Source organism: Kogia breviceps, chromosome 19, assembly GCF_026419965.1.
Source record: "Kogia breviceps isolate mKogBre1 chromosome 19, mKogBre1 haplotype 1, whole genome shotgun sequence".
NCBI lineage: Eukaryota > Metazoa > Chordata > Mammalia > Artiodactyla > Physeteridae > Kogia > Kogia breviceps.
Window position 1 is genome coordinate 7677759 of NC_081328.1, and position 14579 is coordinate 7692337.

Genomic DNA, 14579 nt, shown 5'->3' on the forward strand with positions numbered 1-14579 from the left:
AACAATTGTTGCTTCACATCCGTCTTCTATCAGGATGTGACAATAGATTTTTTGTTGTTAAGGAGTTTTATGTCCTATACAAATATCACATTAAGTGGTAATGATAAGCCATCCTGGATTTCAAACAGTTAGTTGATTCTTGCTATAAGTAACATACCTTAAAAGTTTTAAGTTAACCAAATCGATAGAATTGATTAAATAGCTAAGGCAACTTTGTAATAGACCCCATAAATGTCCATCTGATCTTGACAAAGGATCAAAGGCGATACATTGGAGCAAAGATTGTCTCTTTAACAAATGGTGCTGGAACAACTGGACATCCGCATGCAAAAAGGAAAAAAAAGAATCTAGACACAGATCTTATACCCTTCACAAAAATGAACTCAAAATGGATCAAAGACCTAAGTGTAAAATGAAAAACCATAAAACTTCTAGAAGATAACATAAGAGAAAACCTAGATGACCTTGCCTATGGTAATGCCTTTTGTGATACAAAGCCAAAGACCTCTATGAAAGAAATAATCGGTAAGCTAGACTTCATTAAAATTAAAAACTTCCGCTCTGCAAAAGACAGTGTCAAGAGATCAAGAAGATAAGCCACAAACTGGGAGAAAATATTTGCGGCAGACACGACTGATAAAGGACTGTTATCCAAAATATGCAGAGAACTCTTAAAAGGCTCAACTGTAGGAAAACCACCCAATTAAAAAATGGCCCAAAGACCTTAGCAGACACCAAAGAAGATACACGGATGGCAAAGGAGCACCTGAAAAGTTGTTCCACATCACGTCACCAACTACGCACCTGCTAGACTGGCCAAAATCTGGAAACACTGTCAGCATCAAATGCTGCTGAAGATGTGAGGCAGCAGGAACTCGCGCTGGCTGCTGGCGGGAGTGCAGAATGGCGCAGCCACTTTTGAAGGCAGTTTGGCCGGTATCTTACAAAACTAAACATACTCTTACGATACGATCCAGCAATCGGACTCCTTGGTATTTTTCCCAAAGGATTAAAAACTTAATGTCTGCACCAAAACCTGCACTTGAAAGTTTATAGCAGCTTTGTTTGTAATTGTCAAAACTCGGAAGCAGCCAGGACGTCCTCCAGTAGGTGATGGATAAATAAACCGTGGTCCATCCAGACAATGGAGTATGATTCAGTGCTAAAAAGAAATGAGCCGTGAAGCTATGAAAAGACATGGAGGAGCCTTAAGTGCACATTACTGAGTGAAAGAAGCCAATCTGAGAAGGCTACCTACTGTATGATTCCAGCTAGATGACATTCTGGAAAAGGCAAAACTATGAAGATAATAAGTATCAATAGAGCGGTGGTTGCCAGGGGAGTGGGGGGCGGAGGGGAGTTGAATAGGCAGAGCACAGAGGATTTTTAGGGAAGTGAAAATATTCTGTGTGATACTATAATAGTAGATACAAGGCATTATACATTTGTCCAGACCCCATAGAACATCCGGAGTGAACCCAAATGCAAACTATGAACTTAGGGCTCATCCTGCGTCAAAAATGTACCATTCTGGTGACTGATGTTGATCACAGAGGAGGCTGTGTGTGTGGGTGCAGGGGTTACAAGGGAGATCTCTGTACCTTTCTCAATTGTGCTGTAAACCTAAAATTGCTCTAAAAAAATAGTCTTAAAAAAAATAGTGAAGGCAACAAAAAGTGTGTTGTAGTTAAAAAACCGTTGTGTTGTTGGATAGGTTTTTTTGTTTTGTTTTTTGGTTTTGTCCCAGCTCTACCATGACCCTAGGTCAGACAGTGAGCTTCTCTAGACCTCAGTTTGCTTTTCTAATGACTCTTTGCCTTATGTGTCCTCAAGTCTTAAAACGTGGGGGTTTTTAGATTATTGTGGCTGCATCTCAGTGATAGCTATATTATGGGGAACGAGTAGGCAAATCAACTTGTAAATAGAAGTTTAAAATGTTCCAGGCAAATGTTCCAGAAAAAGGAACTAACATCTTTGCAAATGTTGTCTCCGTGAATCTTTGCAATACCCCTGTTATCTCCATTTACATAACACGGCTGACACTAGATGGTATTAGTGTTTCATAGATGACTTGAACCCAAGTCTATCTTGATCTTACTAGTAAGCTGCTTTCTAATAGAACACAGTTTTGAAACTGTAGGAAGTCATTGAGTAACGCTATTTATATATATATGTATATTTATATGTTTTATGTAAAATATGTGTTGTTTTTCAAATTAAGGTTATCTAAAGCAAGAACTTGAGGCAGAGGGTGTTTTTGAAGCTAGACTGAATTTGATGTTACAAATATCCAGAGAGAATGAAAACGAAACCAATTAAGATCTGGGAAAGGAGGGTTCTCTTTGGGGAAATACCCACAGTCCAGAAGGGGTTCAGAGAAAGATCTCGGAACTGATCATGCATTAATTATCTACCTCACTGCTTCTCACCACTGTTGTTTTTTATGTTATTGTTTGGCTTGCACATGGCTTTGAGAAGCCAGTGAAAGCCACAGATCTCTCTAGAAAACACAGATACCTTCAGGTTAGAAACTCCTGATCTTTTACATCCGTATGTGCTGCAGCAGACAACAGGGCACCCCACCCAGCAGGCTGCTTGCTCTGTTCTCCCGTTAACCTTGCACTTGTGCCCCGGAGACCAGCAATGGAACAAGCAGTCCTTTACAGTATAGAACCACTGCATTGGTAGATCTTGTCTCGTTGGTGGAAATGAGGTCAGATTCCCTTTGTCTTCTTCACTCTTTGAGGGCTTGGCCTGTTGTTACCTTTGAGGATTCTCCTAATTTTCTTCAAGAGGAGTCTGCTGAGCTTTCTTTGTGGTTCCCTTTCCTGTTTACTTTTTTAAAAAAATATGTTTATTTATTTTTGCCTGCGTTGGGTCTTCGTTGCTGCGCACAGGCTTTCTCTAGTTGTAGCGAGCGGGCGCTACTCTTCGTTGCGTTGCGCCGGCTTCTCATTGCGGTGGCTTCTCTTGTTGCGGAGCACAGGCTCTAGGCGCGTGGGCTTCAGTAGTTGTGGCACGCGGGCTCAGTTGCTCCACGGCATGTGGGATCTTCCTGGACCAGGGATCGAACCTGTGTCCCCTGCATTGGCAGGTGGATTCTTAACCACTGCGCCCCCAGGGAAGCTCTGCCCATTTACTTTTGTTCAAGGTGCTTTACTTCCCCCTTTTCCATCTGGGACAGATGTGCCACTTCCCCTTCAAAAACTTTTTTCTAAGGATTATATTCCTTTGATCCTGCCACGTCTTTCCTAGTCAAATCAGAGGTTATCACCTTTTTACTTCTGTCAATTTCTTTATCATCACTGTTGACCATTGTCATAGCTGTTACCAGTACTGACATTTACGGAGCAACTTCTGGCTGGGTGCCATGCTATGCTGTTTACATGCATTATCTCAGTCCTTTGAAGTAACCGGATCTCATTTTAAAGGAGTATAAACTGAGGCTCAGAGAGCCCAGTAACTTGCCCAAAGCCCCATAAGCTAGGAAGTGGTAGATGGGATTTGAATCTAAGTAGGTCACCAGGACACCATGGCCCACTTCTTAACCACTTTACTAGCACTATAGAGAGTTTAGTAGTTCAAATTCCCTCCTATATGGGGGAGGAACAGCTGAGTGGACAATAATAGGTAATGTTTACTGACTACTAATTATAAGCTTTAGATGGACTGTATTTTTTTCCTTCACAGTAACCTTACGTGTCAGAAGCTATTACCCCCATTTTGAGGTGAGAGTATAAAGCTGTCTCCCCTCTTGGGACCTCAACCGTAAGGTATTGGAATACAGCTGTCTTTGAAGCAATATCTTCTATTAGCAGAGGTACCTTAGACCTGAAATATGGAAAATGTAGCAGAGTTCATAGGTGGTTGTCAAGTACAGCCAAGTAAGTGTGACAGATGGGGGCAAAAAAATGCTTTCAGGACACAGTGAAGCATGTCCAGTTGAGAGGGGTTAGCTGAGAAACCTCAGAGGTAAACCAAGCTGACAAGGACCAAGGACAGCTGTTTTCAAGACGAGTCATCAGCAGGCTATATGAGGCTCATTTCTTCAGGTAACGAAAAATTATCTGTTTGAAACCAACAACCAACATCATGCTTAGCTTGAAACACTAGGTGTTTTGAATAAAGTTAAGAACAAAACAAAGAAAACCGACCTCGTAGTTCTTACCAAATTACACATGAATAAAATCCAGATTCTTTCCCATGGCTCCAGGGTACATCACATCCACCCCTTCCCACCCTGGCAGTACCTCCTGCCGCTGTCTGCCTGGCTAGTTATTTATCTAAATACTTCACTCTGGCCGCCAGTTCCTGGGATATATACCGAGCTTTTGCTCACCTTTCAGGAGGCTCCCCCCCCTCATGGCATCTCCAGGGTGTTACCCTTTGCTTTTCTGCCTTATCCCTTTCAGCAGCCTCCTTGTTTCCTGTCACCTCCCTCACATGTAATTATCCCATTTGTTTTTCTTGTTTACTTTGTCTCTGCTGATCTTGAGCTGCACAAGGACCCTGTCCACAGCTCTATCTCTAGCACTTGAAAAGGGTGCCCGACACATAGATGATTTGTAAATATGTGTTGAATAAATGAATGAACGAAAATCATTATCCATGTACCAGTGGTAGCCAGGTAGAAAATATAGTGGTGGTGAAATTAATAACAGGAGCAAACAAACAATTATCAAATAGAGCCTAGAAATAAATTTTGTGTAGGATGTATATTCATTTATTCAGCAGAATTCAGCAAGTACGTGCTATGCTAGGCACTGAGTTAAAGGATGTATAAGACAGACGTGGTCCTTGCCTGTTTTGAACTTAGAGAAATACAGAATTTAACTGAGACAGATGAAGCCATCATTTCTCTTAAAAATAGCAGGTGTATTATTTAACTCACAATTCTGTCTGACTAGTGTTACGGGGGTGGCGGGCGGGGGGAGATGGGAGAGGGATGTAGCAGAACCAAATTATTTGAAGTTTATCTGAAAAGAACCTCCGAGACCACTTGATTTATTTTTTAAAGACAGTGATGTGTGCTCTGGTTCCTCATACTTCCAAACTGCTGCAGGGCGGTGCTGGCTTTGGAATAAGTCATAAGTGTAAGGTAAAGATAACATTTCAGATCGCTGGGTAATCGGTGTCTTGGTCCACCATTGATGTTGGGATGTGGACTGAATCATTTGAGGGGAAAATGAGATTCAGTCTTGACCTCAGACCATACTTTTTTTTTTTTTTTTTTTTTTTTTCAAATTACTTAAAGACTTAGTTGTAAAAAGTGAAACCATCAAAGTCTTGGAAGAAAATATAGGTGGTTTTAATAATATAGATGATATAGGAATGAAAATATAGATGGATATAACGTTAGTGCAGAAAGGCCTCTCTAAGCCTGAATAGCAGGCAGAAACCTTAATGGAAGGTTTGGTGGATTGGAGTACCTAAGACTAGACTTAGATGGCAAAACAAAGAAGGGGACAGTTTTTTATTTATTTATTTATTTTTTGGCCGCGTTGGGTCTTCACTGCTGTGCACGGGCTTTCTCAAGTTGCAGCGAACAGAGGCTACTCTTCGTTGCGGGGCGCGGGCTTCTCATCGCGGTGGCTTCTCTTTGCTGCGGAGCACAGGCTCTAGGCACGCAGGCTGCAGTAGTTGTGGCACCGCGGGTTCAGTAGTTGTGGCTCTCGGGCTCTAGAGCACAGGCTCAGTAGTTGTGGCACACGGGCTTAGTTGCTCCATGGCATGTGGGATCTTCCCGGACCAGGGCTCAAACCCGTGTCCCGTGCATTGGCAGGCGGATTCTTAACCACTGCGCCACCAGGGAAGTCCCAAGGGGACAGTTTTTAATACAACAGTAGATGGTAGTTAATAAGCTTAATAGGTAAAATATTCTTAGACACCAGTAAGTGGGTTGTATCTAGAATCATCAAATCTTGGAGCGGGAAAGGGTCTAATCCTGTTCCTACATTTTACCAATGATGGTGTCCATTTCCAGAGAAGTTAATTTCCTTACTCAAAGCCATACAACTAGGTGATCAATAGGACCCTTTTGCCCCACCCCTCGGTGGTGTTCGGGTGCAGAGAGTTAGGGAGGTAATCCAACCAGGAAACCTAGAGAACTCGTGTTGGGGACAGTGCAGATAGTACAGTTCCAAGTACAATTTCAAGAAAGGGTCAGAGTTCGAAAAAATCGATTTTCAAGCCTTAAATAAAAGAGGCATAGAGGATCACTAGTTGGCCATGTACATAATAACATTTTTGAGTTCCTGGGGTGTTTTTGTTGTTGTTTTTTAGAAAATTAATTTAATTATATATTACAGTTTTTTATTTTAATCCAAATTGAGATTTTATTCATTGTCCAGGTAGGTTTGCTTTGCCCGGGTCTTGGGGAACCTCAAGTATTTGATCAGAGAGGCCATAATTCAAGTATCACACTGTATGCTAGCAGCTTGCCTGAATTTCAAGCTTAGTACTGCGTAGAAATAAAAAGCAACCTGTGAAATGTGCCAGCCTCGTTTGAAAATAGAAATCATAGGAAGTGATAGCATTTGTCCCAGTTCATAACAAAATTCGTAGTATTCCTTCATTTTCTGTACAAATTACGTCCTGGCTGTGTGTCAACACTGCACAAGGTTTACGTGGATTAAAAAGAAACTACACAAACATACAAATCAGCAAACGCATGGGGCCCTTATCCTTACCTCGGGTGAGGCTGGTGATCACTGTGAAGATTTGTGTATGAGGTAGGTACGAGGTGCCACGTGGGTCGAGGGGAGGGAGCCACCGTCAGCCTGGTCTGAGAGGTGAGCCAGGAAGGCGTCTAGTGGCCTTGAAGATGCTGTCAGTAATCAGTGGACACATCCCAGAGTTCGTTCAGCTCCTTCAGATTAAATTACCTTGGGCTTCCCTGGTGGCGCAGTGGTTGAGAATCCGCCTGCCGATGCAGGGAACACGGGTTCGTGCCCCGGTCCGGGAAGATCCCACGTGCCGCAGAGCGGCTGGGCCCGTGAGCCGTGGCCGCTGCGCCTGCGCGTCCGGAGCCTGTGCTCCACAACGGGAGAGGCCACAGCGGTGAGAGGCCCGGGTACCGCAAAAAAAAAAAAAAAAAAACAGATTAAATTACCTTAATTTAACTGTTTTAGGAATTGTTTCCAGTGCTGGATATGTTTCTGGTTCTGAGGCATTGCTTCACAAACATTCTAATAAACTTCACTTCTCTGGCAGAGCCCCCAATTCCAAGGGGAAAAAAAAAAATTGTTGTGAACATTTTCCTCTGTCCCCTTACCGGCATCTACCAAAAAAATATTTGGGTTAATTTATGCCATTTAAAAATAATAATTTTCCAACTACTGGTGATAGTATCTTTGTCTTCTTCCCTACGTATTCTGTTTTTACTTTCTACTAATGCTTGTTCCAACTCAGTTTAATTTTGTCGATTATAGTTTGGGAATGTGTGTGCTGTGCTTTTTGTGAAGCAGCCTATGTTAATATTTCTTTCAGGGGTGAATCAGGTGCCGGGAAGACAGAAAATACCAAGAAAGTCATTCAATACCTTGCTCATGTCGCTTCTTCACACAAAGGACGAAAGGACCATAATATTCCTGTAAGTGTTTTTTCTGCTGTTGTTTTCTTAAAGCCCTTAGATTTATTCTTTTGTAATTTTAGAAACAAGAATAAGGAAGCAAGCGTACTCAGTGTGCTGCTGTAATTGACAGCTCTCTTGTGTTCCCCACTCCCCACCCAGCAAGGAGGGAGCTAGGGCATCAGGAAATTGTTAGTAACTAGCGATTCCACCAGGGCAAACTGGACTTTCGGTTGTAACCCGATGCCTGATTTCTTACAAAGCTGTGGTGGGGATTGTTAAACATTGATGAGCAGTGCTTAGGAAGACTTCTTCGTTTCCACCAAAAGAAGATCCTCAGATATTTTCAGAGCTTCTTCCTGAACTTACAGAGCTACCACCCACAGCAGCCTGAGGGGGGAGGATAGAAATTTGGGGAGGATTGAAGATAGAAAAGGGGTGAGAATATAAACGTCAGTTATCCTTAATCTGTAGATATGAGAAGTAGTAGTTAACACTCCCTGAGAGATGCCAGGCAAACCAGCTTTCACGGTTCTAAAACGCACATTGACTTGGTGCTTTGGATGTGGCTTGCCGCTAGGAAAAGACCCAAACTTGCTAACGTTTGCATTTATCTGTTTGTAACGAGCAGCAGGGATCACCTAAACCAGTGAAACACCAGGCAAGTGCTTTTCTGTATGCTTCTTAGTCTTGACTGTTTGCACTAATTTCTGTCTTTGCATTGAGTCTCTCCTAGAAACAAATACCATTAGTTCTGAGCAAAATCTCCTATGAACAAAATATTTAGTTTTGAAATTGTGTTGCTTTGAGGCTTATTCTTTCCTGAGAAGCAGCATGCCATTTTGCTTTACCTTTGTTTTGTAGAGGAATTTTAATATTTATTTGCCCTTTCATCATGACATTGAATCATATGTTTATGAAGCCTGTAGACTGAGGGTTTCGCGTGTCAGTTACCAGGTGGAATTACTTTAATGCTTCTTAAACAGGTGGAAACCTAACTTTATGCCACACATTACATTTTGAATTTGGGGCTGCAGCTTTAAAAGTTGCAACTTAAAAAATTTCTAATCTGTTAACGTTGTAGGACCTGGTAAGTGTTTTAACCCAAAAGCCTCATTGTATTTAATACAAAAATTTAGAATTTTCTTTATCCAGGGCAAGTAGCAGAGGAATGTTATTCTCCCTAATTATCAGATGCCCGCCTTTTAGCTCCGCAGAGCATAGCAATGAACAAACCATGGGCCGGAGCATTTCCTGCTACTTGGCAAGAGAGGGAGGGCAGAGCTGAGCCAGCTGCCTTGGGTAGAATGAGACGTCTGTACTTGGACATCCCATTCCCTCGCACTGCAACGGTTTTGGTTTGTCTGTCTTCCACAAGCATAGTGGTGCAAAGCTAGCATAAAGCTGGAAATGATAGTGTTATGAAAACAATCTCTTAATATAAAGAAACGATCAGAAACACCTAAAGGAATAGTCCCAGATACTGAGATTTTCAGATATCTTTTTTAGAATTCTTAAGAAGTTCTCAGACACTAAAGCTGTACTCTACCTACGAAGGCCCAGGATGTCCTTTTGCTTTTAGCTGTAGACCAGACCGCATCGGGAGGATGAATGAAACAATCATTATCCTATATGATACTTAAAGGCTTCTTTGCCAGTTAAAGAAGGAATCGCTAGACCAGCAACTGGCTTTTCTTTGTGTTTTAGAGTACATGCTAAATGACCTTTTAATATGTACCTAGATCACTAGCAAAATAGTGTTCAACAGTTAACGTGCAGATTCAATGTTTCCAAATCCCCTGTGGATTACATGAATCATTATCGTTCACACTGTGTTTCAATGTCATCTTAAACTGCAGAGTGGATCCCTGTTGTATGTGAGTAGCATGCCTACCCCTAGATTTTACTTTGGGTCCAATCAACCCCTGAAAGCAGGTTCCCTCCAGGAAGGCGAGGCGACGGCGTCTCTGGGCCGCGCTGCACTGTCGTTACTGATTTGCATGTCCTGCTGCATGTTCTCACTCTGCACGGAATCTTCCACGCTGCTTTCGCCAAGGTTACGTTAAAGCCAGTCAAGTGGTAGCCACGCCATGTTTTTAGAAACATGAGAAGACTGCTGGTTCTCAATTAATTTTTCTTCCCCAGCACACCTGAGGAATATGAGATGCTCCTGCGCCTAGAGACTGGTCACACCCCGGGGAGGGCTGAATCAGGAACTTACTTCTCTCCCCACACCCCCTCCCCCTCCGGGGCACCCGTAGGCATCACCCCCTCACCCCATTTCGAGGATGACGGCCGTAAAGTAATGGTTATACTTTGCAAAGGCAGTGTTCCTCTTGGTTTAATGTCACTGGTTTCCAAATTTATGTTGAACTTTATTGGCAAAACTTAGATTGCCAGGAACAGTTCGTGTCACTTGCTAGCATTTTATCACTAAACAGCAGTATAAATTGTAAAAACAAAGTGGAGGGCATTGGTAGGTTCCTGATTTTGTGAGTCTTTGTCTCTTTGCTCATTCTTTTTTTTAAAATAACTTTATTAAGATTTAAATTCATGTCCCATAAAATTCACTCCTTTAAAGTGTACAGGTCAGTGTTTTGTTTTTTTTTTTTTTTTCAGTGTATTCCCAGAGTTACGCAATTATTACTACAATCAATTTTAGAACATTTTCATCACCCCAAAAAGAAACCTTATACCTATTAGGAATCACCTTCCGTGTTCTCCCAGCCCCTGGAAGTCACTCATCTACTTCCCGGCTCTCTGAATCTGCCTGTTCTGGGTATTTTATATGAACAGAACCGGACAATATGTGGTTCTCACTGTGCATAACGTTTTCAAGGTTCTTCCATGCTGGAGCACGTGTAAGTGCTCCACTCCTTTCTGCGGCCACATAATAACCTGTTACGTTAACTTCGTCACGTTCTGTTTATCCCTTCACCAGTTGACGGCCATTTGGATTGTTTCCACTTTGGCACCAATATGAATAATGCTGCAGTATATAAGTTTTCACGTAGCCATACATTTGCAGTTCTCTGGGGTGTATACCTAGGAGTAGAATTGCTGGATTGTGGTAATTTTCTGTTTAACGTTTTGAGGAACTGCCGAACTTTTCCATAGAGGCTGCACCACTTTACATTCCCCGCAGTGTCCGAGGTTGTCAGTTTCTCCGTATCCTGGGCAACACTTGTCATTGTCTTTTTATTAAGGCCATCCTAGCGGTGTGAAGTGATCGATTTTTTTAATGTTTACCTTATAACTTCATCTTCATTACAGAAATATGAACAAATGTAAGAAATAAATTTTCAAAATTAAGGTCACAATATTTAAGAAGTAAAACATTTGCCTATCGACTTTTACTTACCGTAACAAAATGAGTCCTCGTTTGGCTTAATGCCCCGGCCAACGGCAAGTGCAGCTCCAGTGCCCATATGCCCTCATCGTAGGTCACTGTTACAGACCCTCGACGTCTGGCACAGTGTCCAGGGCCACTCCAAAGCCTGGATATGGTACGATTTCAGAGCAGATCTGAGGACGACTAATTTCTTAAGCTGGACCATCCCCTGGGAATGACCCCTTCAAGCCAGCCCACCTCCCCACTGACTCCTGAGCCATCCACCTCTAGATGGCAACTTCTGGGTGACTCTCTATCTACTGGTCTAAACTGCCTTGAACTAAGACCAAAAGGTGATAGATAGCAAGTAACAAGCACAGAAATTAGAGCCTGCCACTCGAGATTAGAGTCTGGCTCTAAACACGGCGATTGACTGCTGCCGCCAGCCTCCAGCCCTACTCTGTGGTCAGTGGGACGCCTGCAGCTTTGCCCATCAGGCCTACAAGGTGCAGCAAGAGTCCAGCCCAAGTCCCCTTGCTGGCTGAACTGGAGTTTTGAAAGAGGTGTATGTATACATATATATATATATATATAATTTTTTTAAAACCAATTTAAAACTCATCCTATCTACCATATAGCAAGTGTATATAATACATTATGTAATAAACACAAGGGTATAGTTTTCACACGATTGGTAAACCTTTAAAGCATCATATAATTCTAAATACTTAGCACTTTAAAAATAATTTAAATAGCCGATGCTGATTTCTTTTCCCCACATTCCCAAGTGACGTTTCTCATTACTGTGTAGATGAGAAAAGGGACATTGCCCATCCAGGTCCAGCAGAAAGGCTGGCACTTAGTCACTGTCCCCTGATGGTTTGCAAATGGCTTCCTAATTTGGTTGAGAGCTGTTAGCCCTGTTTATCTGAATGTGAAATTATTCAATGCAGAAATGGTCAAATTTTAGTGGTAATTTCTTAAAGATCACTTTTGTGTGTTTTATAATATTAGCTCTGTGTCAAGCTCTTTGTGATTCATTTTTGAGTTTTTGAGATCTTTACTTGGCCTCAGTGATGTCAAAAATCCATTGGAAGAGAAGTACCACCACATTCCTGTTGATGTAGTGGCCTCCAAAGCAGGGGCCCAAGCCTGCGGTTACCACAGTGATTACGAGGACCCTTCGCGCAAATCTTACTCCCACCTCTGGCTCACCACCGCCCCCTCCCCAAATACTACTAGAATGTCTTCGGACCGCTGGTTACCCATCCATTCAGCAGACATTCACGGAGCATCATTTTGGCGTGATACTGACTAACCTCATGCGGGGTATACGGCCGGTGCCTTTAAGCCAATAGAAGAAAGAATGGAGTCAGGATCAGTGGATCACGTGCACACACGTGCGTGCGTGCATACACACGCGAAGGAGAAAAGAAAAGAATCGATAAACTTGACCCAAAGAATTCTTGAAGCCATGTCTAGGGAATATTAAAATGAGGTATACAATATTTGTTTTACCTCCAAGTTAGGAAATTTTTTTTTTTTTTTTTTTTGGTGGTACGCAGGCGTCTCACTGCTGTGGCCCCTCCCGTCGCGGAGCACAGGCTCCGGACGCGCAGGCGCAGCGGCCACGGCTCACAGGCCCAGCCGCCCCCGCGGCATTGTGGGATCTTCCCGGACCGGGGCACGAACCCGCGCCCCCTGCATCGGCAGGCGGACTCCCAACCACTGCGCCACCAGGGAAGCCCAGGAAAATATTTTAAAGATAGATTATTATTGAAAGTATTTTTATTATGATTTGGTAGGATAGTGTGTAATTTTAAGGAACCTGTATTCTAACTCCTTGATCTAACCGTAGGAGTGCCAGGGAAAGGCAGTGCCCCACTTATCGAGTCCGGGTTTTTCTGACAGTTTCTACGCCCTCATCACACAGACTGAGTGAGCTTAAGGGATTCTAGAGCCCAAATCATTATTGCGGTGCCAGTGCACCGAGAGCTTTGCAAGGTGTTGGCACAGACTCAGTGATGGCTGTGACCTCTAACCTCCGGGGGAAAGGCACTTCCACGTCCCAGCACGACGGCTGCTCTTCTCAGTGGTGACTCTCAGCCATTAACATTGGTTCAGGACACCATGTTTGAGAAACTTCGATAGCATGTAGTGTTTAGAGAGATTTACATCAGGAGTAGTCTGGTGTCTTGAAGTCCATAAACGGGAGGATCCCCTGTACAGGGAGCCTATTATCTAACGCCAGGGATGTGAGCTGATGCCATGTCGTGACATTCACGTGGCCGGACTGGTTCCTGACTGGTTTCAGTTGAACACAATAGCAGACTATAGATAAAACCTGGGAAAATAATCCGGACAATCGGACGCTCCAGGTAAATGCTCTAGAGTAGACGTGCAACACCGCAGCGCCTCACCGTGTCACGTGCTTCAGGAACGTTTCCTGCCCTTTCACCGGAGTGAACCACGCCACCGAAACATCCCGCCACACCTGGGTTAGATGCTGAGACTGCGTGTATGGCGTAGATTTGTTCCTGATTTTGGAGTCGATGATAGTGTAATACGTCACAGAGCAAGTGGCCATTAATTTTAAAATCTTACGTGAGCTTCCTTGTACTCTTTTTTTTTGCTTAGAGAATCACAGTAGCTAGCAGTTTTTATTCTTTCTTGAGGTCTGGTATACTGTGGGTATTTTAAAATACAGGGGTAAGATTTGTGTTTGGAAAGAGCGGATTTATTTAAGTCCTACGGTGTAATTCTGAAATTACATTCCAGGGACACAGAAATGCCTCATGCTTCCCCATATAGCCTTCTGTTGTGTTTCATGATTAAAGCATATATTAATATACTTACATATTTTGTTTGTAAAATCTGTTTTATAGCTTAATTTGCATATAAGTAATGACCAGTCTACCAAATACAGTACACTTAGCTTTTTAAATACGCACAAGAATCCAGTAGCATCGCCGTCTTTGTCATCTCTGAAACCGGAGATGAGGATATTGCCCTGTCTACATCGTTAAGATATTATGTGAAACCCTTGGAAAAATGGCAAGTCTTATTACCAGTACGGTGGAAATTATTAGAATTTGCTGCCTTAAATCTTTGGAACGAGGCAAAGTAGAAATAAGCAGAAGTATAAGTATTAATATGTCCTTAATTGAAGTATCATGCTACATTTCATTTCATGAAAACCAGTTTGCTTTATTTTAAAAACTCTCCACTTAATTTACGTGCCCCGTCCTTAAATTTGCCATCACTGTGCAACGTGACATTTTCTTCTTGTGAGCACACATGATAGATGCTAATTTTTTCCTTTAGCAGAGCCCATAAGACCAAGGTAAGAAGCCAACAACAAAGTTTGCTGGATGGCAGATAAAATGAAAACACTGACTGAGCAAAAGAGGCAGTGTTTGCTTTTGCTCTTTTTTTTTCTCTGAGGACTGGAGTAAACATGTTAGATTAACATATATTTGCTTTTATTTGTGTGTGTGTGTGTGTGTGTGTGTGTGTGTGTGTGTGTGTGTGTGTGTAATGTCTTTTAGGGGGAACTTGAACGGCAGCTTTTGCAAGCAAATCCAATCCTGGAATCATTTGGAAACGCAAAGACTGTGAAAAATGATAACTCATCTCGTTTTGTAAGTTTAAAAGCACTGGAAACTTTTCATTCCTCAA

General features: G+C 42.5%; 1 protein-coding gene across 15 annotated transcripts in view; it reads left to right on the forward strand.

The window, feature by feature from the left end:
• Window positions 1–14579, forward strand: part of MYH10 (myosin heavy chain 10) — a 195963-nt gene that overhangs the window by 103563 nt on the left and 77821 nt on the right. For 6 of the 15 annotated variants that reach the window (XM_067021824.1, XM_067021826.1, XM_067021827.1 and 3 more), the window contains 3 exons: window positions 7489–7591; window positions 8202–8231; window positions 14450–14542. In XM_067021824.1, coding sequence (XP_066877925.1) covers window positions 7489–7591; window positions 8202–8231; window positions 14450–14542 — 226 coding nt within the window. Of the gene's footprint in view, window positions 1–7488; window positions 7592–8198; window positions 8232–14449; window positions 14543–14579 lie in introns of all 15 variants that reach the window. The other 9 variants (XM_067021825.1, XM_067021832.1, XM_059047483.2 and 6 more) reach the window with 2 other exon arrangements.